General features: G+C 44.6%; 1 protein-coding gene across 15 annotated transcripts in view; it reads left to right on the forward strand.

Moving 5' to 3' along the window:
- Limch1 (LIM and calponin homology domains 1) overlaps window positions 1-16,551 on the forward strand; it is a 320,820-nt gene that overhangs the window by 241,305 nt on the left and 62,964 nt on the right. For 8 of the 15 annotated variants that reach the window (XM_028882262.2, XM_028882267.2, XM_028882268.2 and 5 more), the window contains one exon: window positions 3,299-3,551. In XM_028882262.2, the coding sequence (XP_028738095.1) occupies window positions 3,299-3,551 (253 nt within the window). Of the gene's footprint in view, window positions 1-3,298; window positions 3,552-4,433; window positions 4,695-12,366; window positions 12,667-15,275; window positions 15,519-16,056; window positions 16,384-16,551 lie in introns of all 15 variants that reach the window. The other 7 variants (XM_037209070.1, XM_028882266.2, XM_037209072.1 and 4 more) reach the window with 2 other exon arrangements.

Here is a 16,551-nt window from a genome sequence, read left to right on the forward strand (position 1 = left end):
GCATCTCCATAGGTTTTACCAGTCAATCTGATACCTGCAGGCATACCTTCCTGTAAACTAATCAGGACCTAGTGAAGCTTTAAAAGAAAAAACACATTTCTTAATCTTCCTTTCTAGTATGTTCTTTTAAAATGATGCTCATCAGTAAGATTGCTAGTTCTAATGAATAGTTTCATGTTTGGAAGATTTTTTTTTGGGGGGGTGTATCTTAACATTTTTTTTGTCCCCGGACTCACAACCAATCTGGGGCAATTTTAACATAAAATTCTTTCCCTTTGTATTGGGTCCATATGGAAGGCTTCAGCTATGTTATTACGGATGGGTACCCACTGACCAATTCAAAAGAGACAAGCCACGTTCAGAAGCGCCATGATTCTGATTTGGATACAGTTTCCTGGCAGGCTTGCTTCAGCCAACATGTCTTGCCAGCCAGATACCAAGTGCTTCCTTGTGCTTCCACAAGCGTCACCTGTGAGGTCACTCAGAAAACTTCAGTGAACAGAAAACAACATTGTACTCATGTTGCTTTAAAATTAGTATTAGTTCATAAATATGACTCATTACCTTAATTCAGTATGCCAATATTTTTTTAAAAAGATGTGTTACAAAAAAAATATAAAGAGTAATTACAAGTAAAATGCTAGAAAAAAATGACAAAGTCTTTGTAATTTGGGGGTGTTTGGCAGCAGATATGTGGAAGGAAGAGGGGGTGGAGGAGGGTAAGGAAACCAAATGGCTCTACTTGCTGGTAAGCACGTGGAAAAGAGGGGGTGAGACTTTGATAAAATGATAGTGCACCGTGTGCTCCGTTCTGTTTTCCTAACTCTGAACGTTTGGGGAGAAGCCAGCCTGGTAGCTTTCCAGGGCCACAGGATGAAGGGAAGTAACCATCTTTTTCAGGTCTAGCCTTACAATTACCCCAGCATACCACAGCAGCCTTTCTGGGGTCCTCAGTGCCATTTCACCGAACCCTCACAACACCCCAGAGGAACACTAGTGTCTCCTCTGTGAAGGCCCCGGGAACCTAGGGGACCTGGGGTTTCAACTCCCCGTGTTGGGGAGCTCACAGGTGGTGCAACGGAAATGCCATCTTGGCTGTGTGTCTTTGAAGCTGCCCACTCCACAGCTAAGGCCAGGGACACGGGCAGGTTAACGTTTCTTAAAATGTCTGTTGAGACCATCCCGAAGAGTAATTCAAGGAGGAAAGGGGTGTGCTTACATGCTAACGTATTTTGAGACTTTCAGTATATTGTGATAATATTTAGATGTGATACAGAAATGTGGCCCCTAGACTATAGATTGAGGGATCCAAGACAACTGTAACCATCACTAAGCTGTCATAGTAAATGCTTTCATTCATTTATTCGGCACACTGGAGTAGTTCCCCTAGCCGGGACACTGTAAAAAGACGTTTTTTTTCCTCAGAGCAGTGTGCTCACGGGATAGAACGTTGGGTGTCTGGAGAGCAGAATCTAGTCTCCCCGAGCCCACACTAATCAGCCATGGGGAGGGGGGGACCTCTCTGAGCCTGTTTCTATCCTTATAAAGAGAGGCTACTACCAAGTGGAGAAACAAATCCATGTGCTTGGCAAGGCCAGGCGGTGTGCGTATTTGTTTACAGGCAACATTTTATTTTGGCACTGACAGATACACTTGTTAAAACTTGTGGTGGGAAAGGGGCTAAATAATGAATCAAACACTAACAAGCCAGGAAGTGGCCAAAATTTCAGAAGAGAGACCGTAAGTGCGTGCCATGAATAATTCATAGTCTGAATATTTCACATACAATGAAGAACTTGTTCACAGCCAGTGCTTTTTAACTTTTACGGTCTCTTAAACATCATTTTATTGTCTAATCTTTGGGGCAGATCCTTTCATCCCAGTCTCACAGAAGAGGACATGTAAGTGTGTTAGAGACAAACTTCGGAAGCCACAGCTCCTGTGTGATGGACCCAGACTGTTAGGACACAAAGAGTAGGCGGCATGTATTAAACACGAGGTGCCGGATACTGGGCCAATAGTTGTAGGTGGATTCCACCCTTCCAGTAGTCCCATAAAGCAGATGGCATTGTTACCCTCACTTTACAGATTAGTAGTCGGGTTAACAAGACTAATGAATAACAGAGCTGGAGATGGAGTGGCTCTAGCCTTACACACTACCCCCTCTGCCTTGTTCCGGCTCTTGGCTCTCTTCCTAAGCATCAATGTCTTTGTTATCAACAGAGTCAGAATGATGTCATGCTCTCATTCATTGATTAAGAGTTTTCAACCAGCTTTAAAGTAGCAGCTACTCATACGATTGTGTTTGTCTTCATTCTAATAGACCTTAGAAATCTAACAACATGAGACTTGGGCTTTTCACAAAGAATATTTTACAGTTACTGGGGCCATGCTCTAGGCGCAAGGCTGGTGTTGGCAGCGATGGATTCCTTTGCATTCAAAACAAAACAAAACACTTTTTCAGCCAAACTAATTCATGTCTCCATCTGAGTGGGAGATGCCCATTGGCTGTAATGGCATGCCTTAGAAGCTGTATACTGGACGGCTCTGGTTCTTAAAACAAAGGGAGAAAGAACCATGTACAGGGAGAGAACACATGACCATGGGTTGGTAGCCACAGTAGGAAGAAGATTTTCCCCAGCTCAGGGACCTGGGAAAAGTATGTAGAAGAAGGCGTAACCTCTTGGAAGGTCAACCCCCAGTGAAGTCCAACTGGTCACTTTTCTAAGCTCTGCCATCCTTGTCTGTCTTCGCTACTAGATAATTTGTGTCTTCTCCGTGTTCTGAAGCAGGGTGAAAGATACAGAAAGACAAATCATTTCTAATGCATACTTGTCACAATGTCTAGCACAGTATACTCTGGCTAGACATCAGTAAAAAACGCCACTGGAGAACTGATGAGATTTTCTTTTGAGAGTGGCCAAAGCATAAGGCTTGGCAGGCAAACAAGTCCACATAACTGTGTCATTTACTGTAATTCCAGACACACTTAAGCTTATCTCTATGAAAAAAAAAAGACAGGGAGAGAGAAAAAAAAAAAAAAAAAAACCTACCACCACCACTACGACCGCCAATAAAAAACATGCTTGTAGTTTTTTGGTTTTTTTCCTCACTGAAATTGAGGCCTCTTTCCAGAGGAGGTTAATGTAGACACTTTCCAAGTTACTAGCTCAAGGTATGGATTCCAGAACACACAAGAGTTACCCTTGATTGTATTAGAGATGCCACTGCGCTGCTGGCTGCTGCGTGTCTCTGCTAGCCCAACACACTTCCCCAGCCTTTGTCCTGTCTTTGCCAGGAAGAGGAAGCGACTCTGAATCCGACTTGCCGCACCGGAAGTTGCCGGATGTGAAGAAAGATGATATGTCTGCACGACGGACTTCCCATGGCGAGCCGAAGTCTGCAGTGCCTTTTAACCAGTACCTCCCGAACAAAAGCAACCAGACCGCCTACGTCCCGGCGCCTCTGAGAAAGAAGAAGGTGGAGCGGGAGGAGTACCGGAAGAGCTGGAGCACGGCCACCTCCCCCCTGGGCGGGGAAAGGCCCTTCAGGTAGGAATGAGGTTTCGGTACTTCGAGGCACCATTTTGGAGGAAAGTAAGTGGCCAGTGCATCCCAGAGAGCTTGCCATAGGATACCGATTTCTTGTGCCATGCCTGGCACAGAGTAAGGTACCCAAGAAATACTTCCTCCGAGGAGCGGGTGCTCTGGGCCGGTTCTGTTGACCGAAGGTGGAAAACACACATGTGTCACGTGTGTTCTGTTGTGGAGGCTGCCCGACTCCTGAGCCCATTACAGTGGGGGTACAAAGACTGGGCACAGAGAGTCTTGGTGCACTCGTGTAGAGCAAGCAAAGACAAGAGAACAGCACCGACGGGCCTTGAAGATCAGTGTAGACAAGGGTCAGAATAAATAGAAGACATGTTTTACATTTGTTTTAGAGAAGGAAACTGTTTCCTTAATCTCAGTATGAAGGTACATATTTAAGTGCTGAGTATCGATTATGTGCTGCGTGCGGTCTTTTAGGATTTGGGGACCCAATAGGCAAACAGTAAGAAACAGTCCCTGCCTTTAGTAACTTTATAAGGACTTTAATATCTCATTTTTATTATCTACGATTTTTCCACTAAGGAAATGTTTAGCTAAAAATTTTGCTTATTGATCAAAACTAATGAATCTTACCTTTCCAGCAGAAAAAGTTTTTTTGTTTTCAGTATCAAGTTTACAAGAGTCCGTGATCCGTGTGTGTAGGAGAAATGCATTGTATTAATTAGCTACGCTAAGTTGGCCTCACATTAGCAGGATCCCATTCTGGGCTGTGATTGTTAATTTTTTTTTTAGTTAAAAGTGATATCAGAATGTCTTGGAAGCGATGTCCGGTCTGTTCCCTGACCTGACTATTAGCTTAATAAACCATATTGTCCAACTCACTAGTTATCCTGAAACAATAGAGGAGGAGGGGAGTGAAGCAGGGTCTCCTGGTGAAGATGACCCCAGCAGCCAGACGGGCCCGGATGGGTGGCCTCCCGGTGGGTTAGAACCTCCTCCCAGCCATGGTGAGGAGCAGTCTCCTGAGGATGTGGCTGCAGTACCAACTGCCGTTCCTGAAGACAGAGATGCCGTGGAAAGCCAAAAGCGCAGAAAGCTGGAGCAAGCTGGGATCAAGGTCATGCCCGCGGCACAGCGCTTTGCCAGGTTAGCTCTGCCAGCTGAGGGCTGGCCTGGCTGGCCTTCTGCATGCCGGCAGGTTTGGACTCCGTCTAGCAAGTTGGACTTCTCATCTTGTTTCCCCAGTTGCTACATGTCCATCGCATTACCCCTCCCTGCTCGGGACAAATAGAAATAGATATGCTGCCTTGGGGCATGTCTCTGCTCAGTCCTCGGCTAGCTAAAGTGGAGATAAAGTGTGAGCTCCTCTGTGCTTCATTAGACGCCATCCCTGTGGTCAGTTATTATGGGCTGCAGGGTTTACCTAGCAATAACATTTGATTCTCCTATTGCCTGTGTCTTGTTAACTTTCATACTACTCCTAAATGGCTCATTATCTCATGTGACCGGCCCATCATTAGACTATGTTCAGTGTCTTGAAATAGGGGACAGTCTGTTCATAGAGAATAACTAGCTTGCAGAAATACACGCTCTTTTAAGAAGTAGTAAGGACTGGATGCGTCGATGTGTTTTCTAAAGCATGGTGATTCAGAAGCTAAGAACAGAACAGTGATGTCATTGCAGCTAAAGGCATTAGTGGTGGACAGTGCCACTGGCTTTGAAGGATAGGTGGTTTGAAGTGTTTTAACAATCAAAGCCACGGAATTCTACAGGTCTACAGTTTTATTGGGGGTGGGGGTGGGGTCGAAAAGGTTGTTTTTTGTTTTTTGTTTTTTAATAAGAACCACAGTGATCCTCACAAATAATCTTGCAATCAATGCTTATGTAACAGATGGATGTTCTGAGAAATTTGACACTTGAAATTCCTTTTCATTTTTTAAAAAGTCACTAATACACTCACTTTTTTCAAAAGGAGAAACAAAGGATGGGTGATTATATTACTTGTCTTAGTGCTGTGAAAAGAAGTACCTGACCTAAGCCACTTCAGGGAAGAGTGGTTTATTTTTGCCCATGGTCTCAGGGGATATTTCAGTCCATCGTGTCAGGGAGAGTGTGGAGGTGGGAGCAGCGTGGTCATATTGACGGGAGAGTGAGGCAGCTGGAGTTATTGTAGCAGGCAGTAGAGAATGGGATCAATAAGGTCAGACTACAACCCCTCCCCCACCCACCCCCAAAGGCTTGTTCCCAGTGACTCACCTCTACCAGTCAGATCCTGTGTCCCATCTCCCAAAACAGTGTCACTGTCCGGAGATCACGTCAACAAACACATAAGCTGGTGGGTATTCTGGTGATAGTTCACCTTCAAAACATAGCAAAGATGTAAGTGACCTGTAGAGCTGGCTGGAGCTGGCCTGGTAAGTGACCTGTAGAGCCGGCCGGAGCTGGCCTGGCAGCCAGAGTCAGGTCCTCTGACCATAGAGCACTGCATCTGCCTCCCACACATATATTTCTCCATATGCTCCCTGTGTGGTTATTTCCATGATCTAGTTCTTGACCGAAGTATTCAATGTTGGCTTTTATAGATTTAACTGTAAGATAGCTTTGTGTTGATTTTTTTTAAGCACCCAAAAAGAATATATTCCTTCCCTGTTGGTGGTATCCCACAGTTAATCTTCCTACCTTAAACATGTATGCGTTTCTAGAAATTTTGATGTAAAGTCTGCTTGTGTTATAAGCAGGTCTCTGAAATAATGAAGAAGAATATCACACTGTGTCTTCTGAATATCCAAATATTCTTTGACTGTGTTGGAAATATACTTTCCCCTGTCTCTTCCAAACATCTGCCTATCCCAGAGACCATGCTAAAAGCTGAATACAGAACTGAATACCATCCCCTTACCCTGCACCGTTCTTCAAACTTGCCCAACTCCCCTCTTTAACCTTAGAACACAATCAGAGTATTACTAAGTTATACAGATAAGGGCACAAACCTGCAAAATCAACTTTCTACATCTCGGATGCATATACCTTATTTATTTATTTTTTTTACCATATCTGTGAAGTCTTTTAGCTAAAATGCATCAAGAAAATCTTTGTCTTTGGAGTCTTTGAAAGAGCAGTAAGGGCGAGCAGGGAAAGGCAGGGTGCTTCCGGGGCACACACAGGAATAAGATGACAGAGGGCACAGTTGTGTACTTTAGGAGTCCCATCAGTGACCTGTGCCACTCGGTGAGAAGCATATTTTATAATAAAACATTGAGTTCTTGGGTAACAACTCTCGCTCAGCACACAAACATAGAGTCGTGGTTTAAAATGTGATTCTGGTGGGGGGAGATCCTGTATTTAGGTGGTCATTTATGCTTCCACGCTTGTTTGGTGATACCTGGTTTACTTCTTACCTGTGTCAGCTGAGTTAGCAGCTTGTCACGTCATCCCAACTCAGACCTCCTCTCACAGCATTTACAGTGGTGTCGGGGCAGCTGTGAATGTTCCTGGAGAATGTCCCCCAGAGAAGCACTGTTCATCCGCTTCAGTCACCAAGAGTTCATTTGGTAGACAGTCCTTCAGCGGCTAGCTCACTCCCAAAGCCACATAGACCATGCCACCAGCCCAGCATGGCTACGGTTTTTGTCACTTAACCTTTTACAAGGCACAGTAGCGTTGGGAGTCATTCTCAGCTTATCCACACTTGAGGTCCTGCTTTTAATGTGGCAAAAAGTGGCTTGACTGGAATGAACTGCAAATCATGACGGGTGTGTGTGTGTGTGTGTGTGTGTGTGTGTGTGTGTATAGTCTCAGTGTGGGGAAACGTGAGACTATAAATCATTGAGCTATGCCAATGTCTCTCAGAGCATTTGACCTCAAGGCTCTTGTTTTGACATCCAGATGGATTCTGGCCATCACATTTTTTGGACCCAGCAAGAAGCTAAAGATAATTATTGAGGGCTGTTGCTCAGTTGGGAAGGGCTGTTTGTCTGGCATATGCTGTACAAGAAAGGGACATACACAGGAGAGTGGGGGACACCTTTATAGCCAGGCCACTTTTCTCTTTCCTTCCCACGGATCCTCACATACATCTTTGCATTATTTTTAAGCCAATATATACACAGAGCAAAGGTGCATGTCATTCCATTTCCCCATGAGGTTGGAAGCCAATAGGACCCATACTGCTTGTGAAAAAATGAATCAGGAGGTACCTTAGCATCAAGGAACAGAAAATAAGCCTTCCCAGTAGACATGTGGCAGTTAATATTTATTAGAATTTCCATCAAAGTTTAAAAAAATAGCATATAAACTGCACGCCTTTAATCCCAGCACTTGGGAGGCAGAGGCAGGCGGATCTTTGTGAGTTCGAGGCCAGCCTGGGCTACCAAGTGAGCTCCAGGAAAGGCGCAAAGCTACACAGAGAAACCCTGTCTCGAAAAAAACCAAAAAAAAAAAAAAAAAAAAAAAAAAAAAAACAAAAAAAAAAACAAAAAAAAAACTGCCTTTTCTTCTGTTTTATTTTATGATCATGTTAACTTAATTACTCCTCCCCCTAAGATTCTGCCAAAGAAGCCAGATTTCTGTTTTTAAGAGGGTAAAATAAGAACCAAGATTCACTTCCCCCTAAATTAAAATACCATAGAGATTTGAGTTCTCTTATTTGGTGTTTCCCATTGGAGAAGTACATTTTTTAACTGAATTATAGGTTTCACGTGACCGTACTTCTCTTCTAATTATTTGCACGTGTTTCATCACTCAGTATTTTCCACTAGTCTATGAATCTTCTCAACCACATGGTAATTAATGACAGAGGGGGACAACCCTCCAAGGGACAATAGACATTTTAGAACTCTTCAGAGGAAGAACAGATGTAGCCCAGTGCCAGACACATACTCTTCCGTGTCCCGCTGGACCAGATGCTGGCTTCCTGCTGATTTCTGCACAGATCCCCCAGTCTAGGGACCAGACAGACAAAGGCATGACCTTTGTGACTCTGCATGTGTCTGCTGTGCCTGGAGACAGGGTAACAGGTTTCTGCTGTTGCCCATGACATTCCCAAGAGAACGAACAGGCCTTTCTGGAGAGCCCAGTTTCTTTCAATAGATCAGACTCACTGCCAAGCCAAGCTGTCTGCTCATTGCCAAGTAAAAGGGGTGAAAGAGAATGCCAACTCTTCCTTAGTTTATTTCTGTTTTGTGTGTGTGTGTGTGTGTGTGTGTGTGTGTGTGTGTGTGTTACATGTGCGTGTTTGTGCTCTTGAGCATGCAAAGGCCAGAGGAGGACACCGTGTATGTCGCTCTGTCAGTCTCCATCTTAGCCCTTGGAGCAGGGTCTCTGATTGAATCTGGAGCTGGGCTGGTGGCCAGAAAGTCCCAGTGATGCCATTGTCTTTGCCCCTCCCCCCCCCAGCCTGAGATTATGAGTACATGTGCAGCCACGCCCCTTTAAATGGGGACTGTGAATTAAAAGTCGGGTCCTCTTTCTTGTACAGCAAGGGCTCACCTGCAGAGCTATCTCCCCAGCCCCCTTTGCCCATTCCTTAGTTTTAATCCATAATCTCTCTTATCATGACAGCATTCCTTTGTTTTGGTTTTAGATGAGACTGGCAGAGTTGCCAGATCATAAGCTGGGCTCTGCATTTCTCCGTAGTTGAACCAGGTCTTGAACTTGTGATCTTCCTGCCTCAGCCTCCCAAGTAGCTGTGATTGGAGACCTGTGCCCTCAGGGCCCGCTAGGCTTCTGCATTGCAAGTTACATATAGATTGTATTACTTCTAGAGAGCACTGTCCACCTAGCAATTGCCAACCCTATCAGTAAATGTAAGTCTGAGCAGTCTGACTGATGCTTATGGTTAAAGTTACTTAACTAAGTTTGTAGAACTTGAACTAGAGGCTTTAATATTCTCTGCAAAGTGGATATCATAATTCCTGGTTTGTAGGGTTCTCTTGGTCATCAGTCTATGCACCAGCTTCTCAGACTGGTAGTTATTGAAAATTAAAACTATATCAGAGTTTAACAATAGACTTTCTTGAAGGACTAAATAATACAGAATAGAAGTCATTGAAATATTTTTGGTTCATAGATACTTGTGACCATTCTTTTACATATCTGCCTTCAATGCATTTTTATTTCGTGGTCAGTAGTGCCAGCCAATAATTTACATCATTTTTCATTTCTCTGAGATGGCCACAAAGCTCTGAATTTACAGAATTCATACAATGAACAAGAATTGCTCATAGTAACAGTTTTCCAGTTGGAGTAGAGATATTCCAGAGCTGGGAGTATCTTAAAGTGGCCATTGACAGAAACTTTATTCAGTCTCTTTTTTGAAGCACGCATATCTAAATTGAGATCACTTGAAACAAGTCCTGCCACACTGGGCAGTTAGCCTAGAAAGAAACACTAGGGGAATTTGCAGCCCAGCTGGGCCTGCAAGAGGCATAAGGTACCAGATTCGCACAGCCCAGATTGGCATTGTAAATTGGCAGGGCCATTTGCATACATGCATACTTTTTATTTTAACACATTCTTCCGGAGATGAAGACCAGGCCTCGCAGTCAGAAAGTGGAAAGAAGTTTAGTCTTAGACTTGATTCATCCTGATGATCTGCCCCACACAGGGGTGCAAGACGGTGTGAGGCGCTTGCCATGGAGAGGGCTTTGTATAATAGTCAATGTTGAGCAAAGTTGGGAGGTGTGACTAGTTAGCATTCTGCTATCATCAGGCCTCTCCGTGCTCTTCTGTGCAGTGCAATTTACAACTCTATTCTAAGCCCAACTCACAAAAATCCCTTTATTTAGTAACCAAATTACTTCCCTTTTTCCTGTTCTCATAGGAATGATAATGCTTTTTTCCCCTTTTTTCTTTTTTTTGATATGGTGCTCTGCTTTCAAAGCTGTTTCTGGCATTGTTGTTTGTCCAATCAGTAGCACAGTGGTCTATTCATTGTCATAGAGCAGGGCCTCTGGACCCAGCCTGCCTTGATTTGTATTCGAATTTATGCTCCAGCTCTTTGACCTTGTGCAAATTCCTTGGCCTAATCTTACTTTCTACTTGATAAAATGAGGGAAAGTGTATACCCTAGGCCATGCAGTTTTAGTTTTAGAATCACTATGTAGGACATAGTGTATGCTCATTATCCACTGGCCAGCATCATTACAATCAATTTGCTTTTGCATAATGACTGAAGAGATTCAGTGGTCTGTCATTTTCTACTAACTATTCTTCATAGCCATCATTGACCAATCCAAGTTGATCTCTGCCAAACATGTCAACCAAAGATTCAGGGAAGGAAAGTGAACACAGTTTTGAGAGGGACTAGGCAGGAGACTGAGTTGAGTGTACAATTCTAAGGGCATAGTTCAATACTGTAAACATGTGCATACATTTGTGTTCATGCCATTGTGCTATAGTGTACATAGTGAAGGTCAGAGAACAATTTATGGGAATCAGTTCTTGTGCCACATTGTTCCAGGAATCAGAAACTTGTCACACCAGGCAGCAAGCTCCTTCATGCACTGAGCCACCTTGCCTGACCTTAAACACATTTGGTAGTGGGAGTGGGGGTAAGGTGGGGTGTAGTACTACTGATTGAACTTGGGTCTGTGTGCATGCTAGGCAAGTGCTCTGCCACTGCGCTGTATCTTCCATTCGGAAACTTTACATCACCTTTCATAAAGCCCATACAAAATAAGTACACCTTTTTTTTTTTTTTTTTTTTTAGAAATCAAATGATTTTGTTCTTCTGCTAGGTCCTCATCTCAAGAACTTTTAATCCTCTTTCTAAAAGCCCATACAAAGTAGGTTTGCTTCTGTAGAAATTGGATTATCTTTATTTGCTTGTCGTCTTTATGAACTGAGAATACAATAAGCGGTTGGGGATAAAGGTTCCAGCACAGGTTGTGATTTAAAAATGAAGCTGGTCTTTGGAAGGGATGAAGGGACGAGATTTTCTTTGAATGCCGTCTAAACACAGTTGCTGCCTTGCCTGCCGCCCCAGGACAAAAAAGAAAAAATAAGAGGGGTCCTAAGGCTTGCTGCCTGACATATCGCTATCAAATTGCCTTTAGCAGTTTAAAAGCTGCTGGTTTTAAGGGGCCTTCAAGACTCCTTTGGAAATGGAAATCATCTGTAGCAGTCATTTGGCAGAATGCCTTTACCATGCACTTCCACTAATAGGGAGGAAGCAGATCTGGGAGGTGGAGCGCTGAGGGATGGGGGGGAGGAAGCAGGTGCTGATGGGAGAATACAGGGCTTGATCAGCTGATGTGTCATCCTCTGAGTGGTCCCCGATCCAGTCCACATGCCTCCGCTCAGCTCAGTTGGTTGCCGAAAGACCTTCCTTGGGCTTTCTAGTGGGCACATGTCCCGTATCCTAGCACATGGCTTCGTTCATGAGTTTTCTTCCAGATTCATTTCTTGGGCTCATTCTTCTGCTCTCTCGGCCCAGACCAAGCTGAGTGCCTACTGTGTGCGTGGCAAATGTGCTGCTCATCAAGAAAAGCGGCAGTGATAAGCTCCCTGTGTTTTCTCCCAATTTCACAAAAAGAATTTGGATTGTCACTTTACGAGCCATTTAGGATCTTGCTTTTATGGATGCTCATGGAGTCCTGCGGATTCCATGACTTTTTAGTGTTTGCATCTGGCTGAATTCAAGATTGTAAGCCTATCCTAACAATGCTGCGGCTCTGTACTAAAATAATAAGGCGATGTCCTTTGAACTAACAGCATTGAGAGGACTTTTCAGTAACAGTGCGATTGCCTGGAGATGGGGAGTTGAAAGTCTTTTGGTCTGATCACGTGTGGAGAGTTCCGTTTGATTTTGCTCTGTCAGTCAGAAGCAATCGAGTGACGAGAATGAAGCCACTCGTGATATCATCCTTCGGAAGGAAAACCCTTTCCTGACCCAGCATGGCAGAGACTCAGAGTCAGAAGACGAAGTCGCATGTCGACTGCCTGACCTTGAGAAAGACGACTTTGCTGCAAGGAGGGCAAGGATGAACCAGAGCAAGCCACAAGTGCCCCTTAATCAGCTCCTGTATGGACCTTACCAAAAAAAAGACCAAGAGAAGGCAGGTGGCAGCAAACAGGTCTCAAAGGGACCATCAGTCAAGAACAATCTGGAGTGTAAAAGGTGTGTGTGCATTCTGTGTGTGTGTGTGTGTGTGTGTGTGTGAGAGAGAGAGAGAGAGAGAGAGAGAGATCATAATTAAGCGCAGATGATCTGTACACATCTCCATCCCTGCTTTTCTGCCTCTGGTTTCTGTAAGTTCGCGTCACTAGCCACCTAGACATGTCCAACTGCCTTTCAGAGAACAGCCATTACTCAAGGGCGGTCCACTCCATTCAAAGGGGGCAGGAAACAGCCATTACCTTCCTATTAGCCTCTTGTATTAGCAACTTTTTAGACGGAGGGAGAAAAACAAAGCTTGTCCTTTCTTCTCTCGCACAAGCAAGATCACTTGGACAAATGAAGGTGGCTATTTCTCGTCAGAAACAAAGCGGAGCTGGGTAGATGGCTCAGGAGGCAGAGTGATTCTCATACAGATTTAATGACTGGAGTCCCGATTCCCGGAACCCACAGAAATTCCCAGCAGTATCACTAGTGCCTGTGATCCAGGGCACTCCTAGCGACCAGGCAATGAGAGATGGAGACAGGAGAATTGTCAGAAGCTTGCAGGGCAGCGAGCCTAGCATCTAGCAGTAAGCAAGAGAGCCTGTCTCAACCAAGGGGGAAAGAGAGGATCAACAGCTGTGGCTGCCCACTGACCTCCACATGCCTGCCATGGCCCAGGAGCAGATGTATTCACACACATCCAATATGTACACATGCATGCATGCACACATGCCTGCACACACACACATGCACATACACCCCTTCTCGGACATATTACACACTTCCACAAGTACTGTTGGAGAAGTCATTCTCAAGTGAATTTCCTCCTCCCATCTTTCTCCCATCATCTTGGTTCAAATGGCCCCCAATCCAAAAATGTTTAGAGACTGACATACCACAAGTGGAAAATCCCACCCCTGACGTCACATGACAGGTCACAGTCAAAATGCAGGTGCAGGCCGGGCGTTGGTGGCGCACGCCTTTAATCCCAGCACTCGGGAGGCAGAGGCAGGCAGATCTCTGTGAGTTCGAGGCCAGCCTGGGCTACCAAGTGAGCTCCAGGAAAGGCGCAAAGCTACACAGAGAAACCCTGTCTCGAAAAACAAAAAAACAAAAAACAAAAAAAACTGTATACAGATTGCCTTTGGGTCATGTCTATAGAATGTATATGAACCATAAATGAAATTCCTGTGTAGACTTGAGCCCTACCCCCATGATATCTCATGGTGTGTGTGCAAAAGATTCCAAAATTTTAAAAATCTGGACTCCAAAGCACTGCTGATGTAAAGTATTTAGATGAGAGGTGCTCAGCTGGTACATGTTGGGGTGAACTGAGGAAGGAAAGTTGTAGTCATGTGGGCTCTGGCCAGTGATTTGTGTACAAAGAGAGCGTGGCAACAGTCAAGGTGTCGGCTTCGCAGAATTTCACCCTGCAAAATGTATCATCTTGTGGGTTTTCCTTATATCAAAATCGGAGTTCAGATTGTATTATTTTTCTGCCCATCATTTTAGAGAGTTGCAGTCTGTGGAACTAAGAATATCGTGCTCTCTCTTGCACTTTCCAAATTAAAAGCCACTCACTCTATAAGCAAAACTATTGAACTTTCGGTAAACAGTTGGTGTTTGTTGGTATAAGTGCCTTGCTTTACTTTGGACATAGGGTTTTGTGTAGCCCAGTCTGGGCCTGGAACTTGCAAGCCGAGGCTGGCCTTGAACTCGTGTTCCTCTGTCTCCATCTCCCAAATGCTAGGATTACAGATAGATGTGCACCATTATGCTTGGTACATGCACACAAAAGACTGTGTTTCAGTGTGATAGACCGTTGAAGTGTATGGCTGACACAGCTTTACATTACATGTGTCGACCTGCATTTAATTTAGTAGTAGAACAATTGAGACTATCAGTTCAGCCTTCAGAAAGGTCAGTAGTTACTACCCAGAGAAAAGAGTGTATTTTCTCTCTTCTTGTGCTTATAGTAGCCAACCCCGATTAATGTATGAAACAAAGAGTGAGGCTCAATGTTCAGATCAACCTAACTCTACTCTCAGGCCGTTGGGGGTTCACAGTTGAGATGTTCACATCTGAACCATGTCCCAGCTATCTCCAAAATAATCCTAGAGTTTGGATCATGCCAAGCTCATTACTGACATTTACTGATGTAGCAAAAAGCATTCTAAGAGGGCTGAGAGATTCAATCAGAAAACTCGAATTCATTATAGTGACTTGAATAGTGTGGGAATTGAGCATCATTACTGTCAAACTGAAATCTCATAACTATCGTCATCAGTCTTTAGCCAGCCCTGGCTTTCCTTCCTAGACAAGCTAGAGACTATCACAGATGGAAGGAAAAACATCTGTTTTATTATAGTATTAAAGGGGTAGCACAAAGGGCTGGAGATGTAGCCCAGGGTTAGAGCACTTGCCTAGCATGTGCAGGACCCCAGGTCCCGTCCTATGAAGATGCTCACAGCTCTATTAATCCCATGTTTTTGAGGAGGAAAAGGATGTTCCTGTGGTTGCATTCTGCCCTCAGCCTCTAAGTTTCCATGCTTGACATTCTATTTGTCTGCTCCCCCTCCTTGAACTTGGCTTTTCTGATGGTGTGGGGGCCCCAATCAAATCAACAGAGACCAGGACCAACCCGAAGAGGGGAACACAGTAGTGGCTTGTGTCATGAGAACTCAGGAGACTGAACCGGTGGAAACAAATTTCAGGAGGGCACCGGATCTTCAGAAGGACGACCTGGCCCAGAGGAGAATCCGGGGCAGACAGACCCCTCACCATGAGGCTCCGAGCTTTATTAAACTCTCCGGCATTACAGAAGCTGACCTGGAGACGTGGGAGAGATTGAAAGTGTCAGGAAAGACAAGGTGTGTCATGGTTTCACCCCCCGACAGGGGTAGGATTTCAGATGCAGAGAATTGAGCAATTATCCAGATTTCATTTTCTATTTTGATGGCTGGAAAGAGTGCCTCTCTCAACGCAGAATGTCTGGAAGTGAGCACGTTCTGCATGAGAGGAAGCATTGATACTAAAAGCCACGTTAGCAGAAAACATCCTCTTTATCCAGCTGATTTTCTAAGGGTGGTTATTTATTCTCCAAGACTTGCTTACTATAAAGAATTTCAACTTGATTTTTGAATAACTAACCATGGCACTGCACCCACAATTTTCTTATGCTATCAATTGTGGTGCTAGAACTAATGCTTTGAAAACAACAGAAACTTAAAGCACTATTTACCAAGGCAAGAACAGTGATCATCCCTTCTTCATTTGAGTGGTTGATGGGAAAGCCATTGTGTTCTACCTATGGTAGTGTGCTTCATGTATCTAGTTTTGGCTTTCTGGCCTCACCTTGATTTGTATTTGCCTTGGGATCTCCTGGAACTGATTTCTGGTTCTGACCAGGGACGGAGATGCTCAGAACACCTGTGCCCCTGAGCCCTCACCAGAAATCAACGCAGAGACGGCCATCCGAGATGACTTTGCCAGCCGAAAAGCAAGGGCCTATAAGAAAGCATCCAGCCCCAGGCAAAAGTTTGTGCACTTTGGGCCCGTGACAGAGATAGACCAACAGACTTGGAAGCGGCTCAGCATTGGAAAGGCGGGGCCTAGGGACAATGCGGAGGTTGTCAGTCACAGCAGCCGAAGCCAGACTCTCTCTCGGTTGCCTACCTCTACTGCTCCTTTTGGCTTACAGGAGGACCAAATGCTTAGTCCACAGAATGACTGCAGGTATTTTTTTTCCCTCCTATGCAAGGAGGTCTGCATGGGAGTCAAATGCTGCTTTTAAAGTTGTCTGGGGCTGGCGATGTAGCTCTGTGGTAGAGCATATGCTTAGCACGTGCTAGATCCCCAGCACCCCACCCCCCCAAAAAAAATCCCAAAACAAAACAAAGATAA

This window comes from Peromyscus leucopus, chromosome 10 (assembly GCF_004664715.2).
Source record: "Peromyscus leucopus breed LL Stock chromosome 10, UCI_PerLeu_2.1, whole genome shotgun sequence".
Classification (NCBI taxonomy): domain Eukaryota; kingdom Metazoa; phylum Chordata; class Mammalia; order Rodentia; family Cricetidae; genus Peromyscus; species Peromyscus leucopus.